At 36.0% G+C, this 27,260-nt stretch overlaps 1 protein-coding gene across 1 annotated transcript; it reads right to left on the reverse strand.

Moving 5' to 3' along the window:
* Window positions 1-1,129: 1,129 nt before the first annotated feature.
* On the reverse strand, window positions 1,130-5,202 carry LOC127093381 (30S ribosomal protein S9, mitochondrial). The gene is made up of 4 exons (XM_051032305.1): window positions 4,398-5,202; window positions 3,086-3,526; window positions 1,661-1,741; window positions 1,130-1,546 (listed from the first exon to the last, which is right to left on the reverse strand). The coding sequence occupies exons 1-4, from the start codon at window positions 4,969-4,971 to the stop codon at window positions 1,455-1,457; spliced, it is 1,188 nt and encodes a 395-aa protein (XP_050888262.1). The 5' UTR covers window positions 4,972-5,202; the 3' UTR covers window positions 1,130-1,454.
* Between the last annotated feature and the right edge of the window lie 22,058 nt (window positions 5,203-27,260).

The following is a 27,260-nucleotide window of genomic DNA, read 5'->3' on the forward strand; positions in this document are numbered from 1 at the left end:
ATCGGACCAATTTTACCATCCTTAATTTTCATAATGTATGTGTGTGCATGTTTCATCTTATTGTCATATTCTTTTTTATGACATTTTGTAGTTGACATGGAATTAAAATAAACAATGGAATATAGGCATAACAACATGGGAGGTTCATCCAAATTTGAATTTCAAACAATTCTTGTTTTCCGCCCCCAAACACCAAATTTTAACACGAACGAAGAATTAAAATTAAATCCGTATCAAATAAAAATTAATTTTTTTAGTAAAAATATTTATTTTTTCAAAATTAAATTACATTACAAATAATAAAATAAAATATTTTCAAAAAAATTTTATTTATATATTACAATATTTTAGTTAATAAATACAAATTAAAAAAATCAAAACATTGACCATATATTTAACATTCTAAATTATAAAAGCTAAATAATATAATACATAATGAAATAAATTGATTAGGTTTGAGACAGGTACTAATGTCTCAAACTCATATATTTTATGATTGGAGAAAATTCACACACTAACTCAAACTCATTCAAAATGGATTTTTCAGTTAAACTTTGGTCGAGTTCAAATAGTGTATTTGATAAAAATATATTGGGTATTTTGAAATTTTGAAAAAAATATTAGATTTTTTGAAAAAATCGATAGTGTATTTGATAAAATATAATAAAAACTCTGAGAAATACGGTACTTTATTTGTAAAATCAGGTAAAAATTCAAATAAGAATTCGATAAAAATTCATAATTTTTTTTGTAAATTCCGATAAAAATTTATAGCTTTTTTAAAAAAATCAGGTAAAAAAACTTAAAGATTTTTGAAAAAAAGATAGTATATTTGAAAATTCCAATAAAAACTCAAACTCTTTTTAAATCTAATAGAATATTTGAAAAATCCAATAAGTCAAATCTGATAAAAAAAAATTATAATTTTACATTAGTTTTTTTAAATATCCAATAAAAATTCATAAATTGTTTGAAAAATCTTATAAAAATTCATAACTTTCGTGAAATTCCACAAAAATTCAATAATAACTCAAAATTCCAAAAAATCCAAAACAATTCTTTTCTAAAACCTAAAAAATCACCTAAGGTATCATGATAAAAGCACATTAATTGCGGGTGACAGAATAAATTCTTCTTTAAGAACGATGTTGGTTCCCTTTATTTTCCCAAAAAAATAAAACATGGAATGTTTCACTTTTTATCAGAAATACATGTATATCAAAAACATGACTACACAAAAATAACCAAAATGGATATAACATATCCCTAAAACAACATTCATTATGAAGTTAGGACTACTATAACAAAAACAGCAACTAGTAGCTCTCTGGAAAGGGTGAATGACTCATAACACAAATCTTCTTCTATCCTTAGTGTCGTTGAAATCCAAACATACGATGCAGTACAGGATCAATGAAATACAAAAATTGCCACCCACAGAATAATATACTTGATTAACGCTTGACCCATTGGTAACTTTTTCTTGCTTTTGCTTTTCCAGGCTTTTTCCTTTCTACCACTCTTGAATCTCTTGTCAAGAAGCCGACTGATCATATTCGAGAAAAATAAAGTTTAGTGATTCATTGTATATATAACACAGACAAATTTGGGGAGAGATGTTGTAAAAAGGAATCAACATATAAAGACAGAAAGTCTATACCGCTTCTAAGTGCAGGTCGCAATTCTGGTTCCCAGTTTTGCAAAGCCTTGCTAACACCCAATCGTATAGCTCCAACTTGCCCTATTGGCATGAAACAAGTTTTATTGATTCAGATGATATGAAGGGAAAAATGAATTGCAATTAAACTATTGAACTATGACGAGAAAAATATAAGACAAGGATATGAAAATATGAAGTTTTATAAAGGTTATATTTTTCATATCAATGATAGCCGTAGCAAATACAAAAGAGAAAAACTCAGTTCATAAATATTTTCTCCCTTACATATTGCATTCATGAACTATATTGCAAAGGCCAATTCGAGCATGACAATTCCAAGCTTCACTAGTTCTTTAAAACTATTTGTAAACTAACAATTAGAAACAATTTTAAAACTGAAAAACTTGTTTGTTTTCTATTTTACAAAACTATTTCTTATTTTTAGACTCTAAAATCAAAAAAGATAATACCTGTTCAGAAAAACTGAAAAAACAAACTACAATCAAACAAGCCCTAGGGATGTGTTTGGATAATTTATCCAGAGTAGTCAATAGCGGCCAATAGCGGCATTATCCCGCTATAGCCGAGCGGAGGCCGGCCACTATGGAAAGAGCCTTTGCGGTGCAGAACACTATACCGGCCGCTATAAGGTAAATAGCAGATAGGGGGTCAGAGCATTTCCTGGCCCGGAGCGAGTTTAGTCCCACTATTCTTTTCCCCTCTCAAAAACCGAAATTACCCCTTAAATTTAGAATGTTTCAAGGGTAGCTTTGAGTTTTTAAATCAAATTTGAGTTGAGAATCAACCCTAACCTTCCTTCACCGACGTTACTGCACTTCAACTATTCCAAAGAAAAGTCACAAGTTCCTCCCCTCACCTCTCTCACTCCATGTTCATAATTATTATTCATGTAATTTATCTAAAAAAATCTGAAAAAATGATTAAATATTGGGCATCCCGCTATACAGTATCCCATTTTTAGGGTCGGCCGCTCCGCGCCACTGTGCAGGATTGACTCCTCTGAATTTACCTAAATCTAGTTGCGCCCCTATGCGGGATTGACTCTGAATTTATCTAAATCTAGTTTTAAAAGAGGCGAGACACAGAACATGTTTTCTTTGCTTGCACCATCTAGACACAGAACATGGACTTGGAAATATATTCTCAATAATCTTAAAACATTACTTTTAAGTGTCAAACATGCATGCAATATTGTACTGTATCATGAATGAAATATGCTTCAAGAGTGGTATGCACTATGTCACAGACCAGATACTCTATTTACAGTCGCTATATCCCCAAACCCTAATTAGCATAGTAGGCATTCATCGGTAAAATGAAGGGAAAAAAATCAATATGAAAGAATTTGATACTAATCATAGGAATCAGGCCACGAAAATAAAACTTAAAAGTCAATAACCTTACCCGAAACACCACCACCTTTCACAGTACAGTTAACATCCCAGAGCCCCAATGTCTTTGTCTCAGAGAAAGGTCGAAGGAGAGTAGCACGGTGATCGATCATAGGGAAATAGACATCAAACTCTTTATCGTTAACCATAAATTTACCGTTACCGGGCTGAACCCAGACACGTGCTATACTGCATTTTCTCCTGCCTGTTCCATAAGCACGTCCTTTATCATCTACTTGTCTCACTCTTGCTTTTGCTGCTTCCTCTTGCTTTAGACGCTCCATTTCAGCTCTGGTGGATTTTCTAGTATTCTTCTCATAGCGTATATCTTCTATTACCCTAAGAGGGGGCAACCCATCAATCCCTTCAAAATCTTTCAATGCAATCAAACTGTCAAGCATTTCATCCGTGATTCCTGAAGCAGCAATCAAATCACCAAAAGCACGTTTTGGTCCTGCATTCACAAAAGCAACAAAATGACATCACTCACTTTGATAATATTTCAGTTTCATGCAATTAAACCATTTCAAATTCATTCAACTTTCACATTCAAATTATATCTAGAGAAATACTTATAGATACGCCAATTCATTACACACCAAAAGGTACAATACAAAATCATATGTTATAATCACACCCACCCATGGATTCCGAATTTCCGAGTAATTTACCTCCAATAATATTATCAAATAATGGCTATAGCGGCACAATAGAGCAACAACATAGTAGAATATGAACATAACCCTATTATTTCACTATACATTACGAAGTACAAAATGTTGTCTACTATAGCTCTGTAGTGTATATTCCAGGATCTGTGATTGACAACACTGACCTTCATATCCTTTAGGTTCTGTTTGGATTGATGGTATCGGATGGAGCAGCGCGGTATTTCCTTGTTTGGATCATTTAAAATCGGGTGGAGTGGAGTGGAATGGAGAGGTATGGATTCCATTCCATACCATCACTTACCACCATATTTCTTCCCCTCCGATTTGGACGGAATGAAGAACTTGCCATGTTCCATCCTAAAATTTCCAAACAATGGAATGAAATCTTCATTCCGATCAGCTCCAGTCCACTACATTCCACTCCGCTCTGCTCTATTCCTCTCCGTTCATTTTATGATATTCAAACACAGCCTTAAAGTTGGTTTTTCTATTGTGATATTGGAATAGCAATACTAAATTATATAACTACAAGTCTACAATAATATAATAACCTATTGCAACTCTATATGAATCAATGGTAGAATATCAACTTCAGCAATGTTTCAAAACTAACAAATAACAAATTAACATCAACAAAAGGGGTTTAAGCCAAACCTTCAAGAATGACAGTGAGTTCTTTCTCTTCCTTCTCAAGCTTCTCCACATCCTCTTTCGTCTCACCATCCACAACATCGAGTTCCCCAACTTCCTCCCTACCCACATCATCCTCTTTTAAATCAAAAACATCACCTTCATCCTCTTTCATGTTCCAAGCTTGATCAATGTGGCTACGAAACTCACCACTTCCACTACTCTTTCCCTCGGCTGCGTTATCAATCCCTTTAAACAAAGTATTCTCATCCTCATTATCAATACCCTTCTCTTCCAAATACCACTTTTCCTCATCAGCATCCTTCCTTACTCTCTCCCCTTCCACCTCGTTCATCCCATCAATGCTTTCACTTTCTTCCGTAAACAAATTGTCGAACTTCTCCTTGGATTCTCCGAAACTCTTCCATACCGGATCCTTGGTGTTGTTGTTGTTATTGTTACTGCTGCTGGAGAAGGGTTTTGGAAGAGCGGTGAAGTGCGGATTGAATGGTGAATTGGGGAAATAGGGTTGTTTGGAAGGGAGGGAGAAAAGGCGGCGGAAATGAGAGGGTTTTTTGGGGATTAAACGAGAAAGCATGGTGAAATAATCGATTTTTGATTTGATTGAAGAAATAAGCTATAGTTTATTCATTCATAGACTCTTACCGTTGAGATTGTGAAAATGAGTGTCGCCGGAGAGAAAGCTGATAGCGGCGGCGAGCTTGCTCTGAAGATGAAGAAGTGCCCTAAACTTCACTCACTGGCCCATTCCGATCGGGGACTTGTGCGAGTGTTGTTTTTTTTTTTTTACAATAGGTGTATTTTTTTTATCCTAGTAACCTATTTGAAATTTCACCTCTTAATTTATGGGTTTCAAAATAATTGATAATTTATTAAGAAATTTATTACGTAAAATTTAAGGCGAAGGACTCACTTTGTACTTACAAAATTAAAAACAAAATAATTTTTTATTTTTTAAAAAGTAAACCAAAACAACTTTATTACTATATTTAATTAAATAAATATAGAAAAAACATAACGATAAAAAAAAAACATGACTAAAAGTATGATTATTTAATAATTTACTATAAAATGGTGAGTTGGATGTTTTAAATATTAGGTTGTTTACCGAGAACTCTCTAAAAAAAATTGATATTAGTATTTTGATAATTGTCCAAGTCCATTTGACATCGTTGTATCCATATCTTTAGAGTTAGAGCATGTTAAGTTCATGGAAAGGATTTAAAGTGTTATATGCGAGCTTAGGTCGATCTCAAGTCATATCGATCAAATTCGTCGTTCATGTACAAGATGACAAGGTAGTTAACGGTCATTGTTTTAGGTTGTCCACAAGGCCCATAGCGAAAGGCCCAAGAGTGACATTAAGTGAAGAAATATATGGCATAAGTGATCCTTCATTCGACAAAGGGCAAAAGATTTTCCCCTTCAAATGTAACATTTGTCTAATTAGATTCAACAATCATTTGCATAACATGCTTTCTCTAATCCGGATGATTTTAACTGTTCACACTATAAAAGAAAAAAAAATATGTTATTTCAGATATTCAAAATCAATCTCACTCTCACTTTACTCCTCATTCTCTCATTGACTTGAACGTTGAAGTATTAACCTTGCAAGGAAGCCCCTCTCTGCCGCACAGAAAACTTGCTCCACTGATCCAAATCTCATATAACTGTTTCACTAATCCTTTATGGTTCCCAAGCGGAATAGTGGTGTCGTTTGTGGGAATCAACTTTTGATTCCTACAAATTCCCTAAAGAACAACTGTTTCTCCATCGCAGATCCAGATCTCTGATCTTTACTCACAAACATTGATCTTTTCTCAAACAGTTTAATATCGAACTCCCGAAGCTATGGTGAATTCAAAAATAACTCAATTTGCCAAAGTTGTTGTTCCAGCTGTTGAAGCTAGCATAGCTCATCCTCTTCCACTATAGATGGACAACCAGTCTCAGTTACTTCTCCCTCCATTCCTATTTTGCGAGAATTGGCTCCTCCAAGAATCAACCATGGATAATTCCAAGCTTTTTCAACCCCTCAACCTTTGCCTATGTCTTATCAGGGTGAACCTTCACATCTACTTTCTTTCTAACCTCTGGTACCTATACGAGAGATAATTCTTATCCTTCAACTAGTTCAAGCCAATTTAGGGATGCAGGGGGTCATTGGCCTTTTGAATGTGTTCAACTTGGTGCACCAATAAATCTCCCAATTCCTAGCACACAGAATCCTAAGAATTGAAGAAAATGTATAATACATCCCTCTAAGAGATAGCAATATACGAGAGACAACTTCACACGGTCGTCACGTCGTGAGACAAGAGCCATTGATTTTAAGATTGGTTCAAGGAAAGAGGATGGATCACACCCATTTCTTGAATAGAATTTAAATTTGCCTATGTGTCGACACATACGAGCTTCAGGTTGACACATGCAAGTCACTTTTAAACCATGTAGCTTCTATTTCATGTTCCAACTTCATGGGTTGACACATAACCTGTATAGGTCGACACATGACCTATACAGGTCGACACATACATCGAACAGGTCGACACGTGACTTTCATAGGTTGACACATGCAACGCATTTTTCCAAAAATTCATGACTTTTTCAAATATTTTGCATTCCTTTTGCCTCCAACAGGTATGCATATAAATAGTTCATACATGCATCATTTCTAGTAAGGTTCTATAGTAAACCTACACGAAACCAGGATTTTAAAGAGTTGTCATCATCTTCAACCTACATTCTACGTATACACACAAACAAACTACACATAATCATTCTTTATTTGGGTGTCATCTAGAATTAGAATTGATAACGTCCAATTTAGGTTGTTGAATTGTAAATTGGGTAGAGATCTCTGAGGGTTTCAAACAAGAAAACCAAAGTGGTGTATTCCTTTAAGATCAATTAGGGATTTGAAGGTTTTGGACAATACTAAGCAATTTGGATATGATCGAGTGAAAGCTCTGAAGAACATAAGGTTATTGCAAAGGAGTGGCGTGGTACGGTGGATCATATTGGTAAGTCTTGGGTTACAATAATTCGCAATTTGGATCCGATCGAGTGAAGGCTTTGAATAATGGGAGATTCTTGCAAAGGAGTAGCGTGATACAGTGGATCAAATTGGTATTGTTGGGTTATTTGATCAAGGGAAGAAAAAGTGTCATAATCAACATCAAAACTTAGGGTTTGTAGGGTTGGATTACTACATTTCTCTCGTATACTACTTTTGCAAAGTAAGGTTAATTTCATTATCTCAATCCGAGTTTGAATTGAGGGCAGACCTACCGATAACGAGGTCGATTGGGGAACTGCCTAAAAAAATCCTTGTGTACTCTCTGTGTGTGTGTGTGTGTGTGTCTCTCTCTCTCTCTCTCTCTCTCTCTCTCTCTCTCTCTCTCTCTCTCTCTTATATATATATATATATATATATATATATATATATATATATATATATATATATATATATATATATATATATATATATATATATATATATATATATATATATATATATATATATATATATATATTTCTCTATCTCTTTTATTTTTCAATTTCAAATTGTTGAATTCATCGATTGTGCGATCAATATGTTTGGTTAATTATTTTGAAAAAGGTTTTGTTGAGTTTATCACAATATATTAGATTGTGGTTGGATTGGAAGATCAACAAAACTGTACAAATTTCTAAACGAAATCGATTGTACACAAGGTGTTCGATAATTTATCTCAATAGTATTTTTGTGAATTTTATCATTGGGAATAGTCTCTACTTTTAGCATAGAATTCAATTGGTTGTGGTTGATAGTTTGTTGGTCTAATTTGTGTTCATTATCATACGTTAATTGTAATTATGCATACCCGAGCTTTTTGATAGCGGTTTGGTTAGACAATTCGATCTAGGTTACTTCTGCTCGCCATAAACTTTTTCAAAATAGTTTTTTTTTAAAGTATTTAACTTAAGATTTATTCATCCCCCCTCTAGATTGTTTCCTATCGTCTAACAACATGCACTCTTCAATGGTTTCCCATTGGAATCTGTATAGTTCTTTGTTATTTGATAAATATTTCCAAGAGTTCATACAACCACCAATCCACAATACAACTAAGAAAATAAATCTCCTAATTTGGGTTTATACTTGTATACAACAAACTTGCCAAACTCTTTTATGTAATCTTTACTCGAATACGTTTCTTGAATCTTCCAATAACACCAATTATGCTCCAAGCCTTCGCATGTAGCTATCAATCCCTTGATCCTACCGATTCCTTGAGCGGTGAAATTATCCAAAGATCTGAGAAGAACTGCACCTTATTTGTATCCTTCCATATTATTACTACTAAGGAAATCTTGGAGAGAAGAACCTACTTCTTTTCAATGGAATTTGTTACCACCATTGACAATCCCTCAATCTTGCTAACAATCTGAAAAACTAAAAAAGATCTTCAAGAATGGTTAGTTTCAAGTACGTGCCTCCTTCAATCAATCTCATAACTCTCATTTGTAAGGTCTAAACTCAATTGAAGTTGATGATTGAAAGAATTTTGTTGCAAGACTATGAACACTCAAAACATAGAAAATTGATTTTCACTGAAAATTTTAGTTTGATCTGAATCAAGAAAATATGATTTGAATCAAATGACCAGAATGAGGTGGAATGAAAGAAATAATATTTATTTTGAAAAACTTGTCAGTTGATTTGGATCAGACAAAGCATGATTCGAACCAAATGCCATGTGATTCTAATCATGTTCAAAATTTGATTCAGATCAAATGTCACAAAACTGACAAGGAATTTCGAAAAAAGAATTTGATTTAAATCACGTACAAATATTGATTCGAATCAAATCAAATAGAATATGATCCCAAGAAATTAATCAGGATCAAGTGTAAAATTTGATCAGGATCAAATGTCTGAGTTTCACTTTTGTCCAATTTGATCAGGATAAAAAATTCAGTGTAAAACTGAATGACTCGAATCAATCTTGTAAAATCTCAAAATTTCAAATTTTCAAATTTTCTAAAGCATTTTGAGATTTTACTTTTGAATCAAAGTTGAACCAAAACACAAAATGATTTCATTCCACTAACATATGCTATTGATTAAAGAATATTTAGATCAAGATCAAATCTAACCAAATTTTTATGCATGCTAAAAACGAATCAGATCAAACTCGATTCCCAGAAATGCACTCATGAAGGAGCCTCAACAAAGTGAAATGAAAATAAATATGAAAGCGATAAGAAAAGAAACAAAATAATTGGATATAGAAGCTCCCCATGAGTGAAGTAGGGGCATGCAACTACAATCTCCCTATGTTCTATGCTTGGCAAACTTTTACTTGTAATTGAGTCAACCTTTGAATAACGCATGTATGCTCCCCCTGAAACATTTCACACAAACAACTCACGACATAAAAACGCATAAAAAAATTCTAAACTCATTACAACTTCCCCATTTGACAACATCAAAAAGAGATAGTTCTAAATGCGTCTAAAAACCAAAGAAACCACTAATAGATAATTACAAAGAACATATGATCTAAACAGCTAAGAATCATATATAACAACCATGATCACATATACAACAAAGATAGACATGTCACAAGAAACATAATGCAAATAGACATGTAACACAAACATTCAATAGCTAACAATTAAGTGATCAAATTTTTAAATAAAGGTATGCATTAACAATCATAAATAATGCATGAACAAGTAATCAAAAGTTCTAATGCACATAATTGGCAATACACATTTAAAAGACTTAAATGCAAGTAAAAACAATCAAATACATAAGTTAGAGATGAATTAGTGAGATATGAAGGAAATAAGAAAACCAATGCATATCTCTAACACAAATTTTAGACTATAGGCTTATATCTAGAGGGATGGTGAATAACTCTCTGTAGCGGGAAATTCATGATCATCAAGCTATTGACAAGCTAAAGATCAATTAACAAGAGTCACCGCCGCGCTTTTATTGTTTCCAAGGGAAAAGGGAAAAAGTACGAACAAAACCCAAAAAGTATGAAGTTTTCAAATAAAAACTAATAAAAGTCAGAGATCACAGGTAAGGGGGTTGGTTACACAGAGGAAAGGTGTTAGCACCCAAAGTGTCTTAGGTACTCCTAGGGAGCCCTTTTTATGTGCATATGTATTTTTGTACAAAGTGATGTTTACAAACAAATGGAATGGGGGGATGAGAAAAGAATTGATTAATTATATTTTTGTGTTTGACAAGACCTTCGGACTTGTGCCTACGTACCAAAATAAAAAATGAGGGATCAAAACCTCGTAGTTCGTGATACAAATTTCAAAGTGGATGCATTGATTTTAACAAAGTTTAAGTTTGAAAGGCACAAAGGTCTAAAATGATTTGAATGAGTTAGTTCTTTTTGGCTTTTTGCAAGTTTAAGTCAAGTATAGTTAAATTTATTTACAAGTTTGATTTAAGAAAATAAGTTTGAAAATGCAATGGCATAAGGCCAAAGTTTCTATCTTTTTTTTGCAAAAAATGGTCAAAGTTTAGAACAAAAATAGTTCACACAAAGAAGATTTTGAAAATGGAGGGAGAGATTTTGAAATTAAAGAAATGGGGAGAAGATGAAGAGACTATCCTATGTACAAAATTAAAAGTTTAGAGTTGAAAAGATCTGACCAAATTGGTAGCAATCCAATAGACAAATATGTCAATAGAAACCTAGAATTCCTTTGGACTTTTAGAATCAAACAAGACACAAATGCACAATTATATTATCTTGAAGAGCAAGACATCAAATAAAGATGGCCTCATCCAAGTTTATCCATTTCATGATCTTCTTCAAAATAGCCCATGCAACAGATGAATTCCACAAGTCACAGGTTCAAAATAACAGCTACACCATGATCATGTTGCAGATGAATCCTAGAGAGATCTTCAAAGATGTATCAGATGAATTTCAAATTGCAAGCACTTGGTTCTTCAACAAGTTGGCATTGGCCAAGTCCATTAGCATAGGAAAGTTGCCTAGATTCTAAGTCCATTTGTCCAAGATCAAGCCAACAGTCCACTCAAAAGTATTTTAGGGTTTTTGTTATTATTATGTATATTAATGGTCAAAGACCATACAAACAAGCAAAGTAACACAAACAAAATATATCACACGATATGATCCAAATGGACAAAGTAAAAATTACATTAACATAAACAATTAGAATGATATGAACAATGGCAAATGAAATAAAGTGCTAAAAGTAAATTGCATTAAAGTAAAAGCATGAAATTAAAAGTTAGTAGTTAGTAGGTTAGGAAGTAGTTTTGTTTTGCTTTTGCTTTTCATTTCAAGACATTCTTTGGAGAACACTCAACCCACTTATCACAAGCATGGATCCTTGAACCAAAACATCTTCCAAAGGAAGGAAATAAGGCCAAGTTTCCACTATTTGAGGCGGGGCAATAGAATTTTGGTGTTAATGCATGTTAGAGACATAGTATAATGGACTATGCTCATAAAATATACCACACACAAAAAGAATATGCAAAAGGTGTGGCCTAATCTCATCCACACTCATGTCAATTTTTCAATCAACTAGCATTAGGACTTTGAGATGGAATATGCCAAATGGAATGAATGAATTAAGAAGAGGAATGTGATGAAGTGGGAAGGGGATGAGTGAGATCACAAATTGGTCAAAGGAGGACTTTTATTAAATTAATATCGTCCATTCATTTTGGGAGATGGAATGTACATTCCATCAATCCCCTAAATCCAATGATATTAACTTGACAAAGTCAAATCAAACTTGACCAAGGCCCAACAACAATAAGCAAACTCATACAAGTCAATACAAATGGTCAACAACATTTAAATGGCATTTATTCAATTAAAAATAATAAAATAATGCATTTAAATCAATTATGTTTTGTCCAATTCCTAAAATCTCATCAAAACACCAAAGAAATGGCCATGAGATTCATCATAGGTCAAATAAGGTCAAAGGACCTTGGAGAAAAAAATTCATAATTTTTGGACATTTAAAAATATTTTTAAACAATTAAAAACAAATGCAAAATCAATTAATTCATGAAAAATATTAATAATGATCCAAAAAATAATTTTATTTCAGAATATGAATGAGAAAAATATTTGAAATTTTTTGGTGAAAGTCCCATATTTTTTGGATCAATATTGAATTTAATATGAATTATTGAAAATAATGCAATTAAAATAAAAATTCAGAAAATAAAAAATACGTGGACCATCAGATCTCCCTCATTAATTGAGGTGGCAGATCAGATGGTCCCTAGCATGCTATCCACCATGGACCTTAGTCAGCGCGTGGCAACTTTGGTAATCAAAGGGGACGCACGAGATTAGAACAAAACACATGGATCATGTGGTTCAGATGCTAGCCAACTCATCGCCGGAGCCAGAGCTCCGGTCATCTTCTCCGGTGGACCTCACCGGACTGGTCCACCATGAACCATCACCATAATGAAAAACAAGGACATGATCTTGAAAAAAAATGGCATTGAGCTCGAATTTGACCTCCATTCACTCCACTTGCTTGCAGGAGAAGGATTGAATGGTTAAAAAGCTATAGATTCCTGGAGAATTGAATTCCAAAACAGTGGAGATTCAAGCTCAAATTCAAGAGAATTTTTCAGGCTTATCCTTTGAGAAGTGAGGGTTTGAAATGGGGGATCAAAGCTGGCGCGATTGTGTGTCCATTTCTGAGCAATTGAAGCTTTATTTATAGCTGAAATGGTTGATAATTGCACACTCACATTCACTTTCCAATTTTGGCAAATGGTGATGTAATGGTGCATGGGCGCGCATAGGCCCATGAAATGATAGCTTGAGGTCCATAATTGAATATCAGATGCTATGAAGTAAGCTTGGATTGCAAGGCAAATGCACATTGATGTTTGAAGCTTGATCCTTGCCAAGTGATGTCACCCTGCTTAAGCCATGTGCAGCCTATGCATTTCTTGTCCAAAATGAATGAAATTGAGCTCTTTAGAAAGGTGAGATCAAGAGGAACAAATTTCATGTTCAACACTTTTTCATTTGGAGCTTGGAACTTGGGGAAATTTGAGGTGGAAGTTTGGAAAGTTTTGACATATCAAACTTTTTCTAAGTGTCAAGCCATATGTCTCAATATTCCCCCTTGCTTAACCTTTTTATAGGAGCTTCAAATGAGAAAAGTGTCTTCATAAAAGTTTTATCTATCTCAAATACCTTAAAATGGTCACCAATTTCATGTTATTTTGATTTGAAATGATAGAGTTATGCATTTTTGAAGTTTGGAAAAATCACTTGATCAATGGTATAGGTCAAAAGTGACCTATAATGTTGCCTTATATCATATGCTCAAAAAAGTTGAGTTATCTCCCACTCCAAACATAAATGTTGAATTAGACACATTGAATTTGATTTTGCAACTTGGAAATTTTTCATCTCATAAAAATTGAGCAAGTTATGGCCTTGGGAAGTTGACTTTCAAATTAGGGTTTAGACAAAATGACCTATAATGTTTCAACATAGAAAATGATTTTACAAGTAAAACTAACTCTAGGTCTCAACATGAAAGTTGTTTGGAATGTCATTTATAGTAAGTTTTCTCTTGGAATCATTTTTATATGGTGAAAATTGTAGGAGATAGGGTCTAGGGAGACCCAGTTTTGATTAGATGAATTCATCTGGCCAACCACCATCAACCAACTTGCTAATTTCCAATTCTCTCGACTCTCTTGGCTTAGAGTAAATCATATATGCATAGGATGATGAAATTTGAAGTGTACCTTGAGAAATTTGATCAATTGGTGAGATAGCTTGTTGGAGAAGTTACTCAAGATACCCAGTCAAACTAGGGTTTCCAAGGCAAATCACCCTCAAACTCTTGAAGAAAACTTGATCAATATAACATGTAGAGATCACTGGGACTCATATATGATGCTCATAACCATTCTTGCATCAATTCTTGGTTGTGCTCTTGTAGCGGTGTATTCATCACTTTATGATTTATTGACTAAATCAAAAGCAAAGCATACAAAGATAGAGTCGCCACCACACTTTTATTTATCCAAAGGAATGGCTAAAAAGCGAACAAAAGCCTAAGAAGTTTTACACATAGAAAACTAATGAAAGGTCAGAGATCTGGGTAAGGGGGTAATTATGCAAAAGGAAGGTGTTAGGCACCCAATGCATCCTAGGTACTCCTAGGGAACCCTTTTCACAAATTGTTGCAAAAGATATTGTTTATGAAAATATTTATTGTGCAAACATTGATTGGGAGGATGAGAAAAGAATATACAATTTTTATTATTTTTGTGTTTGAACGGATGAACCCGTTGCCTACGTACCTTTCCATGGAAGGTAAGGATCAAAACGCCGTAGTTCGGCTAAAAGATTTCAAAAAGTGAGTGGATTGATTTTAAACAAAAGCCTTAAGGTCTTTCATTATCAAAGGGGGAAAACTCAACCTGAACAACCACAAGTCCACCATGTGAGAAATAGCTTCGACATACTAGAGGGGTTAACCCTGTTTTCAGTATGGAAGTCTTACAGTTCGATCACTAAGGACAAAAGGTGAGATTCACATCAACCACTAAGATAATTCAGATCTATGGCTAATGCATGAAAATTTGATTAAGAAGTGGACTAGAGCCACAAAAGCAATTGAGTGAGTGAAATTAACCAATTAGAAGTATTCACAAAGATGGTCAAAGTTGACATTAGATTCAATTCAGAAGAAGTATTGTGAAAATGAAGTTTGAAAATCAAAGGCTTAAGGCCTAGGTTTCTAGTTTTGAAAACAGATGAAAATGTTTGCACAAAAGTTTCCTGGTTTGGGTTAACATGCAAATGGAGGTTTAAAGAACAAAAGGGTGAACGTTAAGGGATGCAAAACTTCTTAATTGTTCACCTCTTGAGATCATATGTAGATGATCCAAGTGATTCCTTTGGAAAAGGCAACAAGCAAAGCAGATAAACAACATAAATGGAAACCAGATGCCAATCAATGGACTTACACTAGACTCACAAAACAAAGATGGATACCGGATGCCAATCAATGGACTTATACCAATCTCACAAAGCAAATAAGGATACCAAATGCCAATCAATGGACTTATACCAATCTCGCAAAGCACATAAAACAAAGAAAACAAATGCAATAAGCAAGAGGAAACAAGTTGTCAATAAATGGTCTTACACTTGACTCCAAGGAAATGGGATGCCAATCAATGGTCTTAGTCCCAACTCCTACCAGATCACAGGAAACAACTGCCAATAAATGGACTTACAATTGACTCCTCAATGGACAAAGTAAAATGTCACAAAGCAATGAACAATGATCATGAAATGATGTACAATTAATGTTCAAAGATGAAAACAATGCACAAAGGCACACACAAACAAATATGCACATATGGGCAAACAAGCCAACAAGCAACCAATTAGCACACACTATACACAATCAATGGGCTCAAGCAAGGTTAGGCTTTAGAAACAAGCCAACTGGAATGGGGTGTTTTGAGCTCTTAACCCTAACATTGAGAGTTAGGGTGAAGCAGATGAAATGGGGATGAGGGGTGTGCCTCATAGCTCTTATCCCTGGTCTGGGAGAGCTTTAAACAATAGAAAGTGTGGGAGTTCAGAGTGTAGGAACTCTTCTCCACATATGGTTAACTCTATAAGATCTTGGGTTCTTATTCACAATGCATCAACACATGGTGTAAGCAAAGATGAATGACACACTGAGTAGCAGGGGATGGATTACACATCCCTTTTATCTGCCAATTGCCTCTTAAGAGGGCTTTACCTGCTTGGCACAAAGATAAACAAACAAGAACATGGCCTCTTAAGGAGGGCTTCAGACAGGTGCCTGCCAATAACAGCAGGTCTTCCAGACTACATGAAGATTAGGATTTATACCTAAGTGGTATGCCAACCACAAGCAAAAGTAAATCAAAGTTCAAATGAACTTAAAGCAACTTAGGTACCTGGGTAAACAACTAAACAAATCAGTACAATATTCAGACCAACAGACAACAGTCAATAACAAACAGACAATCCCAATGTACAACACATAAGCCATGAGGCAAACTCAAATGAGTTATCATCAACCTACAAAACAGCAAATGTTAGCAATCAAAAACAAATATCAACAATCAAATGGTGAAGCAACATCAACCATGGATATTGGATGCTTGGTCCTGAAATTCAAAGCTCACATGTAAGTATAAACCACTAGGTCAAAGCCTAGGGTCAAAGGTGAAGAAAAAATTTAAAACAGGAGCTGAAATTCAACATAATGCAACTTCAAACACATATTAACATATTCTAAAAAGGATCACATCAGAATCATCAAGCAAGGCCATGTATCAAGCAAGAGAAGCCAAAGACAATTTCAAAGCTCATATATGATCATCATGAATGAAAATTTCAAATCAAAACAAAAATGATTCAAATAATTCTGGAAAAATTTATGAGCGTTCAACACATCCAACATGATCATCATACAAAAAATCAGAAACATCCAAGATCATTTGGTATGGAAATTAAATTGTACAAGTTGAACAACCAAATGTGTGACACAAATTGTCACACCAATGAAAACACATGCATAAAACAGAAATGGTAAATGGGAAAAATGCCAAACCAAGCCTAAAACATCCAGCAATGTGTCTAGAATCATCATGTAAAATTTCATGCAATTTGGATTAAAATCAAGCATTTCATGATAGAAAGAGCAAGGCAAGGTCATAAATGCACACATGATCACATATTATAGCTCAAACAAAAATCCAGCCAAGCACAACTTCTGAAATTATCATGATAAAAATCTAGACATTCTAAGGAGCAAATAGCAAAAAACCAGGTATTTTTTGGATCAATTTTCAATTTGATATGCATTTTACAAGTTGATGAAAAAATAAAAATAAACAAATGAAGCATGGCATATGGAAAATTCGAGGGAAAGCATAAAAATATGAAGAACATTTGAAAAATGGCATCGCTGGGAATCGATCCCTGTGTGGATTTGAAATGAGCGCGTGTTTGACATGAAACGCACCGTTTCATTAAACGGCGTGGCATGTCAACGCTGATGTGGCTCGGTCAAGGCATTCTGAGCCAAACAAAATGCAAACAAGGCATGGACGTGGACCAATCACAGCGAAACCCTAAGCCAGCGTGTAATAAACCAGGAACCGTCGCTAATTACCAGAAACCGACGCTAACACATGAACTTCATCTTCTTCATGAGGAAGAAGATGAACAGTAGCAAAGCTTCAAACGCGTTTCCAGAAATTTCTCCAGAAATTCAAAACAAATATACCAATTCAAAGATCCTTCCATGGTGAACACAAATCAAGCAATGGCTAAGCATAATTCATCAAGAATGGAGAGAATCGAGCAAAATAAAAATGGATCACAAAACTTTATTCACACATATCTCATGCAATACTACATCATTTCAATTGATTTTTAGCTCAGAATCATCAGCAAACCTAGATCTACAAGTATATAGCAATGAATTTCAAAATTAAGAGGATCGAAACTTGACCTCTTGAAGAGCAGAATCTTGAAACTGCACGATCCACAACTTGTATTGGTCCAAATCCAGTCCAGAATGCTTGTGGAGATGATTGATGAAGTAATTGAAGCTCAAACACGTGTAGATCTAGCTTAATCTTGAATTTCCATCTTCAACTTCATGAGCTTGCTATGCATAATTATTGCTCGAATTCAACAATTCAACACTTGATCTGCACTCAATTCATACCAGAGAACAAGAATATGACATAAAATTGCAATGTTATGAAGAGAAAATTTGAATTATGAATGGAAGAAAATTTTGGAGGGAGAGAGAATTTGGATCTTGAAATGGTGAATTGTGATTAACCTTCTTCAATTCTGTTATGATTAGAGTATATATATGCTCTACTAATCACCTTGCTAATCCATGTTTAGTTTGGTTAAGTGAAATAAGGTGTTTTGCAAATTTTTGAAAATGCATGGTGCATGGGATAATTACACGTGAGCAGTACCCTTGGCTTGATCATTTCCACTTAAAATCCTTTTTTAAACACAATGGCAATGGTAGAAAGTCCATACAATGCACCATTTTTGAATTTTGCAATTTCCTTCCAAAAAAGGCATGGATTAACAAATGATCATGTGATGATATTTTATGTAATGTGATGCATGATTTGGAAAGCTTATGTCATGACAAGAAAAATGCAAAAAGAACCACCAAATTTGGAGTTACGAATCAAAAGATATGGCCATTTGAAGTTCCATGCACACTTGGCAATGATTGGATCATATCTCCTCAACCATTCATCAGATGCTCATGGTCTTGGACTTTTTGGAAATGGGAGAGAAAGATCTTCAACTTTAATATTCAACAAAATTTCATTTGAAGCATTTTTGATGATGTAAGATTGAGTTGAAGTTGGTCCAAAACCCTTCCATTTTTGGAAACTTCAAATTATGGGTCACTTTCCATTTTGGGAAATTTTTGTCTTGACTTCAAATTCTTCAACCTTGATTTTTAAAATGATGAATAAGCATGATTTGGACATGAATGGGATGAAGACACTCAATTTCCACACTCAAAACCCACAGTTGACTTTTCAGTTGACTGCATTGGTCCTTAGATGACCTGAAAATGTCCTGATGAATTTGGGGCCTCAACCACTTGGGGAATTTGCTCCAGAATGAACCTATAGCTCACATAAGCTCAATGAAATGATCACATGATCCATATCTCAAGAAAATACCATCTACTCTTTGTACCATGAATTCACCTGAATTGCCTTGACTGTTGACTGCTTAAGCTGCAAGTAACAAAGGTTAATGACATATTTTTGTACATTTTGGTTAGTGATTAAAAGAAAAGCAATAAAACACAAATGCAAGCCATGCTTGGTGATCAAGAACCACTCTCAAAGGGAGATCCCACCCATAGGGAAGGAAGCAAGGTGTTCAATGATCCTTGAGGCAATGCAATGAAATGATATGATGCCATGAGGGATCTTAGGGACAAAATTGGGGTCTTACAGCTCTTTGTTCATGAGGGTCTCAAACCCTAGATGTGAACTTGATGAATCAATGAGATCATGCCCTTCCTACAAAAGAGTTAGACAAATACAAAGACATATTTTTGGTATTTTGGTTAGTAAATGATAATATACAAGTATGATATAATCACAAAGTGCTTGGTGATCTCTCTCAAAACAAACCCAATGAAAGAGGGGTAAGGAGGATGCCAAGACATGATCCCAATGCTAATGCTTATGATGTAATTGCATGAGGGATCTTAGGGTCAAAATTGGGGTCTTACAGCTGCCCCTATTGAAGAACATTCTAACTGAGGAGGCGAAGATTAAAATCTTCATGTCAACTCAGTAGAATGAGCTTAAACAAAAACATATAAAAACAAATTTTGGTCCCTAAGAGACCTCATGATGCTTATGATATGAATGTAAAAGTTGATGCTCTGTGGGGGAGATATTGCCACAAAGGAAAAAGAAATCAGAGAGACTGAAAGTCCACAGGAGTATAATGCATTCTGTAAGGAAAACTCGCCGGGGAGACAGGGACTCTGGGGGAAAAGGAGTTATGCGTAGGTTAGGCTACAACTCAAAACTACTAGGGAATAGAGGGATTCCATGCAAACATGGAAAAGACTCAGCCGGGGGGCTAACAACATCTGCAGGGGATACGAGTAAGTCATGATAAAACTGAAGTACTCGACTCATGCAGGGGAAAGCGATTTCACTAAGGAAATGCGCACTCAACTCAACTGGGGAGAAATAAACTTCAACACAAGAGGAGCAGAAATTTATTACCTACTACCTGTTACTGGGTAAGGAGATAATAAAAGTCTGACATAGAGGACATCCGTCATCGGTTAGGATGAACACATCAAAGATGACTCGCTGAGGATCGCCAGGAGGGAGTACTCACTACCGGTTACTGGGTAAGAATAGCCTTGCTGGGGAAAACTGCGGAAAAAAATAAGATTTATAACTACCAGTTACTGGGCAGAAGACCAAGGGTGAGAGTATTCGTTATCGGTTAGGATGAACATATCAAGGATTAACTTGCCTGGGCAATGTCGAGGAGGATATCCATCATCGGTTAGGATGAACATATCAAGGATATACCAACTAACCAAAAAGGGAGGAATTACATCTATCAAAAACTGGATAGAAAACTGTCGGAGAAAAAATCTATCATCGGTTAGGATGAACATATCAAAGATAGACTCCGCGAGGGGACAAAGTAGGATTTACAACTACCGGTTACTGGGTAGAAGACCAATCAAAGAGAAAATCCATCACTGGTTAAGATGAATATATCAAGGATAGACTCTGAAAAGGGGAGCAAAAATAGGGATTACATCTATCAGTTACTGGATAGAATACCAAAGAAGAGAAAATTCGTCACTGGTTAAAGTGAACATATCAAGGATTGACTCTGCACAGGGGGAAAGTAGGATTTACAACTACCAGTTTGTGGGTAGAAGACCACAAGGAGAAGAAAACCTGTCATCGGTTAAGATGAACATATTAAGGATTAACTCTCTGAGGAACAAAAATAGGGATTACAACTACCTTTTTACTGGGCAGAAAACCAAGGAAGAGAATATATGTCACTTGTTAAAGTGAACATATCAAGGATAGACTCTTGCGGGGGAAGAAAAGATATTTGTCACTAGTTAAGATGAACATATCAAGGATATACTTTTCAGGGGACTCCACTAAGGAGAAAAAGGGTACTTTTGTCGGGTATTGGGCAAAAAGTAACAAATTGCAAACTAAGAAGAATATAACCAGTTACTGGGTAATAGACTCTTAGGGGACCAAAGTATCCATCTAGGTAAGAGCTAGAAAGAAAACTGTCAATCAAAACTCAACCCATTGAGGATATAACTCAATGGGAGTAATTCCATCCAGAAAATCCACTGGAGAGAAAACTGAAATGACAACCATCCACGAGGAAACAAACTCGGTGGGGAAACGGAGAAAGGTTAAAGTCTTTCTGCTTAAGGGGCTGACACTCTACAATTGAAGGAGGACGGACACCAGATTTGGTATGGGGATAAGGTACCGCCATAATAGAGAATGAGAATCTCAAATAAATCGAATATGAAGATGCATGATATGCAAATTATGAAATTATATGAATGTATATGTATATGTATATATGATGATTATGCTGACAAAGCGATCACGAAGGATATAGAGGTGTCGCAAAGTAATTGAACCACCAGTATAATCCTCAGTCAATCCACTAAATATATGGAGACAACAGCCGAAGAACAGAGAGATCAACATCCCAAGGGTTCAACCCTATCGGATGACGGAGGGGATCTGTTGAGGATGGAACATCCAATCTGTGGGGAATTTTAGGTCACCACCATAAAAATGGGAGACAACCCTACAGAGAAATAAATCAACGAAAGCTGCTCAGAAACCAAGAGGAAACTCTGACTGGGAGCAAAGATACATGGCGATTGGTGGGGACACCAAAGCGATCTACTAGGGAAAATCAAGCATCTCTGATGAAGATCCACCTGCTGAGGAAATACAAACTTTTCTGGGGAAGGCCGATACTCTATTGAGGACAAGGACACGCCGCAGGGTATCTGAATCAACCAACTCAATTGGGGATAAAGAAAGAAGCTCCACTGGGGATCAAACGCTCTACCGAGGAACTGAATCAACACAAACGTCTAGGGATACCACAAGGGCTAACTGCTTAGGGAACCTCTGATGCTTCACACTTAAGGACTTGCTTCTTACTGAAATGCGGTTGATATTCCTTTTACTTGCTTTGGAAAATTTCTTGCTTTTATATATTAAAGAAAGCTTGATTTAAAAATTTAATTTCAAAATGATCATAATAAAATTTAAAACTATTAGCTGAAGTAATTAAGAGGAGAAACAATTTGGATAAAGGCTCAACTTTATTTAATAGAACGGTAGTCTGTAAATGACAAGACTCCATAGATTTTACAAAGTTGAAAATGGTAATTTACATGGAAAAGGGTTACATTGAATACAAATGATCCTTAATCCCTCTACCAACTCTTGATATCCACTATGCTCTTGACCGATGCTGGGATGATGAACTGATGTCAACCCTTGTGCTCAAACAAGTCTTCAAAACATTGAGAATCATCAGAATGCAGTTACTTGCCATAATCCCTAATTTTTGCATAAGTTTCCCCAGGGTGGGGTACTCAACTTATCGGGAAATTCTTTTTGTTTTATGTCTCTAATTTTTGCCTGGATCTCCCTTTCGGGTTTTCAATCCACCGAGACGCTCACTTTTTCCTAAGCCGCCCTTTCGGGTTTTCAACTTAGCGAGTCGTTATTTTATCTTTTTAGGTGAAGTATTTCTTGACTGCATCTGTGTTCACCGGACGAGTGAACTCTTCACCATCCATAGTTGTAAGAATTAATGCACCGCCTGAAAAGGCTTTCTTAACAACATATGGGCCTTCATAATTGGGAGTCCATTTCCCTCTGGAATCTAGCTTGAATGATAAAATATTCTTGAGCACAAGGTCACCTTCTCTTAACACTCGAGGTTTGACCTTCTTATCAAAAGCTTTCTTCATTCTTTGCTGATACAACTAACCATGACACATGGCAGTTAATCTCTTCTCTTCAATCAAATTCAACTTATCAAACCTGGTCTAACACCATTCAGCTTCAGTCAACTTGGCTTCCATGAGCACACGTAACGAAGGAATCTCAACCTCTACGGGGAGTACTGCTTCTATACCATACACGAGAGAGAAAGGGGTTGCCCCTGTTGAAGTACAGACGGATGTATGATACCCATGTAAAGCAAATGGGAGCATCTCATGCCAATCCTTATACGTGACAACCATCTTATGGATAATCTTCTTGATGTTCTTATTCGCAGCTTCAACAACCCCATTCATCTTGGGTCTGTAGGGAGAAGAATTATGATGTGCAATCTTGAAGTCTTTACAAAGAGCTTCCACCATATTGTTATTTAAGTTCGATCCATTATCAGTAATGATCTTACTTGGCACACCATAACAGCATATGATTTGATTCTTGATAAACCTTACAACAACTTGTTTGGTTACATTTGCATATGATGTCGCTTCAACCGATTTTGTGAAATAATCAATTGCCACTAAAATGAAGCGATGTCCATTTGAAGCTTTGGGCTCAATCATCCCAATCATATCAATTCCCCACATGGAGAAGGGCCATGGGAAAGAGATAACATTCAATAGTGTCGGAGGAACATGAATCTTATCAGCATAAATTTGACACTTGTGGCATTTCTTCACAAATTTGCAACAGCCAGATTCCATTGTCAGCCAATAGTAACCTGCTCGCAACATCTTCTTTGCCATTGCATGTCCATTGAAATGTGTACCAAAGGAACCTTCGTGCACTTCAGTCATCAATAAGTCTGCTCCATGTCTATCCACACATCTGAGCAAAACCATGTCAAAGTTTCTCTTGTATAGTATATCATCATTCAAGTAGAAATTACCGGCTAATCTTCTTAAAGTCTTCTTATCTTTCAATGATGCCCCAGGCGGGTAAATCTGACTTTGGAGGAAACACTTGATATCGTAATACCACAACTTCTCGTCTTTGATCTCTTCAACAGCAAACACATGAGCTGGCCTATCAAGACGCATCACAGATAAGTTGGGAACTTCATTCCAATATTTCACTACAATCATTGATGCCAACGTGGCAAGAGCATCTGCCGTCCGATTTTTATCTCGAGGGATATGATGAAACTCAAGCTTTGTAAAGAAAGTTGAAATCCTCCTTGCATAATCTTTATATGGTATCAAACCGGGTTGATTTGTCTCCCATTCTCCTTTGATCTGATTCACAACCAAAGCCGAATCACCGAAGACATCCAAATACTTGATTCTGAGATTCATGGCCTCTTCAAGCCCCATAATGCAAGCTTCATATTCTGCCATGTTATTTGTACACTTGAAAGTCAATCTAGCTGTGAATGGTAGATGCGTGCCTTGAGAAGTAATAATCACTGCCCCAATGCCATTTCCATATTGATTAACAGCTCCATCAAATACCATGCCCCAATAGGAACCAGGTTCTGGCCCTTCTTCAAGCAATGGTTCATCACAATCCTTCATTTTCAAGTACAAAATCTCTTCATTAGGAAAATCATACTGCACTGACTGGTAATCTTCAATTGGTTGGTGAGCCAAATGGTCAACCAAGATACTACCTTTGATCGCTTTCTGAGATCGGTATTCGATATCATACTCTGACAACAACATCTGCCAACGGGAAATCCTCCTAGTTAAAGCAGGCTTCTCAAATATATACTTGATTGGATCCATTTTGGATATCAACCAAGTGGTATGATTCAACATATACTGACGCAGACGCTTAGCAGCCCAAGCCAATGCGCAACAAATCTTCTCAAGCATTGAATACCGAGTCTCACAGTCGGTGAACTTCTTACTGAGGTAGTAAATTGAAAATTCTTTCTTCCCAGTCTCCTCTTGCTTCCCAAGAACACAACCCATACTATCTTCGAGCACAGTCAAATATATGATCAACGGTCTTCCTTCCACAGGTGGAGACTGTAAGACCCCAATTTTGACCCTAAGATCCCTCATGGCATCATAACATTGCATTTGCATTGCCTCAAGGATCTTTAGTATCTTGGTTCCCTTTGCCTTTGGGTGGGACTCCTTGTGATTGGTTTGAGATCACCAAGCATGCTTGAATTATACATCATTGTGTCTCTTACTTTTGTTTACTAACCAAAAGCACAAAAATGTGTCACTAACATCTTTTGTTTGAAGCTTGAGTATTATCCAAGACACTTTGTGGGTTCTATTTAGATGATCAATCAACACAAGGGAATGGCTTGAGATACTTCCAACAAGTTCAAATGGGGTCTATTCGTCAGTCAAAACGTTAATCTTGAAGGAGAAAAAGTTTGTTCATGAGCTGTCATGCTCGCTAGGCGAGCAGAATGGGTCGCCTAGCGAGTCCCAAGAAAAGCCACCAGAATCACCTACGCTCAGAGGAATTTCTTGAACTGTCATGCTCGCTAAACGAAGCCCACGTGTTTAAAAAAAAAGAAAAAAGAAAGAAAGAACGAAAAAAAAACGAAATAAATAAATAAATAAATAAATAAAATATAACAGAAATTTTTTGGACTTGGGCCTCTCTCATTTGAGCCCATAGGTCCACAAAAATCAGGTTATAAATTCAGAGTTTCAGTGAAACAAAAGGCCATTCTATTCCTATTACCCTGGCAGGGAAAAAGATAGTGAGAGAAGAGCTAACAGAGTTCAGATCAACCTCCAGAGACTGAAGGGAACTCATCGGCAAAGAACCAATTCCCTCTCATATAAACCCTAAGAGTGCTTTGCAAACCCAACCGTGCCATTCAATTTCATCGGTCTCTCCAGTCAGGTTTGCCTTATTCCCATTACTTTATGCTTTTAATTTGAATGCTCTGAATGTATGAGGTATTATGGGTGAATTTGATACCCTTTTGATGCATGTGTTTGACAAGAGGTTTAGGCCTCCTACCCTTGGTTGATTTTTGTGAGCTTTTTGTGAATTTTAATGGCATGATTCATGTGGTTACATTTTGATTTGGGGGCAAATCTTGATTACCCTATCTTGTTTCTCTAACCTGTTTGTTGAGTTTTGTTTTGTGAGGGCTCATATGACTCTTGCAAAGATGGCTTGCCTGGTGTTCCACTTTATTTGTGGGATACCACTTGGAGGTTTATTCCGATTACCTGTACTGACTCACTTTCTTTGGTGGTGCTAGCTTGGAAGAGTCTTTGGGTTTCTTATTTATCTAATTGATGTTACTTCGGATCTTTATCCGTACGGTAGATCTCTCGATCCCTTTACTTTTCCCGCATGTTACCGATTTCTTAGGTTTCGTATAGCCTCTCGTGGCATGTCATTTAAGGTAGCGCGGTTCCTTCATCTAGGACTGCCTTTTTGCATGAGCATCCCTAAACACCCCAAACTCATTGATTTTTCTTCTCCTAAGAACACATTATCTCCTTCTACTACAGGCGAGTAAGTCTCCAAAGGTCGAGCATCCGGTAGATTGCGTAGTAACGTCGTTCACCCCAAAACACAACCCTTACCCCATAGGTGGTCGAACTACGTTTTGCTCTGATTTTCATCCCATATGAGATACGTAGGCATAAGACGCGATGTCTTAGCGAGCACACTCCTCTTTAACCCATAGGTAGCCGAGCTACGAAGACTCTGATTCTCAGATTCAGATGAGATACGTATGCAGTGGATGCGACGTCCGTGCGAGTCATTTTCTTTTGACCCTTCTTTTAGTAAGTAGTATATTAGATAAACATACACGCTTTTCTCATCCCTTCAATCATGTTTGCACAAATAAATTTTCACAAAAAACAACAACCTTTGCAACAAATGTGAAAAGGGCTCCCTAGGAGTACCTAGGATGCTTTGGGTGCCTAATACCTTCCCATTGCATAACCAACCCCCTTACCCAGATCTCTGACATTTTTACTAGTTTTTGATTCGATAAAACTTTTAGGTTTTTGTTTGCTTTCTAACCATTCCTTTGGATAAATAGAAGTGCGGTGGCGACTCGACTTGTATGATTTACCTTGGACTTAGTCAATATCTCTAACGGTAACGAATACCCCGCTACAGAGACAAAACCGGAGACTCAAGCAAATATTCTTTGATACTATCAAATGCTTTCTGGCAATCTTCGATCCAATCACAAGATTGATCTTTCCGAAGAAGCTTGAATATAGGCGCACATGTGGCAGTCATATGGGAAATGAATCTGG

This window comes from Lathyrus oleraceus, chromosome 6 (assembly GCF_024323335.1).
Source record: "Lathyrus oleraceus cultivar Zhongwan6 chromosome 6, CAAS_Psat_ZW6_1.0, whole genome shotgun sequence".
Classification (NCBI taxonomy): Eukaryota; Viridiplantae; Streptophyta; class Magnoliopsida; order Fabales; family Fabaceae; genus Lathyrus; species Lathyrus oleraceus.

Coding starts and splice junctions, on each gene's coding strand:
- LOC127093381 (XM_051032305.1), bottom strand. CDS start 4,971: ATGCTTTCTCGTTTAATCCCCAAAAAACCCTCTCATTTCCGCCGCCTT. Junction 3,527..4,397: donor ACTCACTGTCATTCTTGAAG/GTTTGGCTTAAA, acceptor TTGTGAATGCAG/GACCAAAACGTGCTTTTGGT. Junction 1,547..1,660: donor GCGACCTGCACTTAGAAGCG/GTATAGACTTTC, acceptor GAATATGATCAG/TCGGCTTCTTGACAAGAGAT.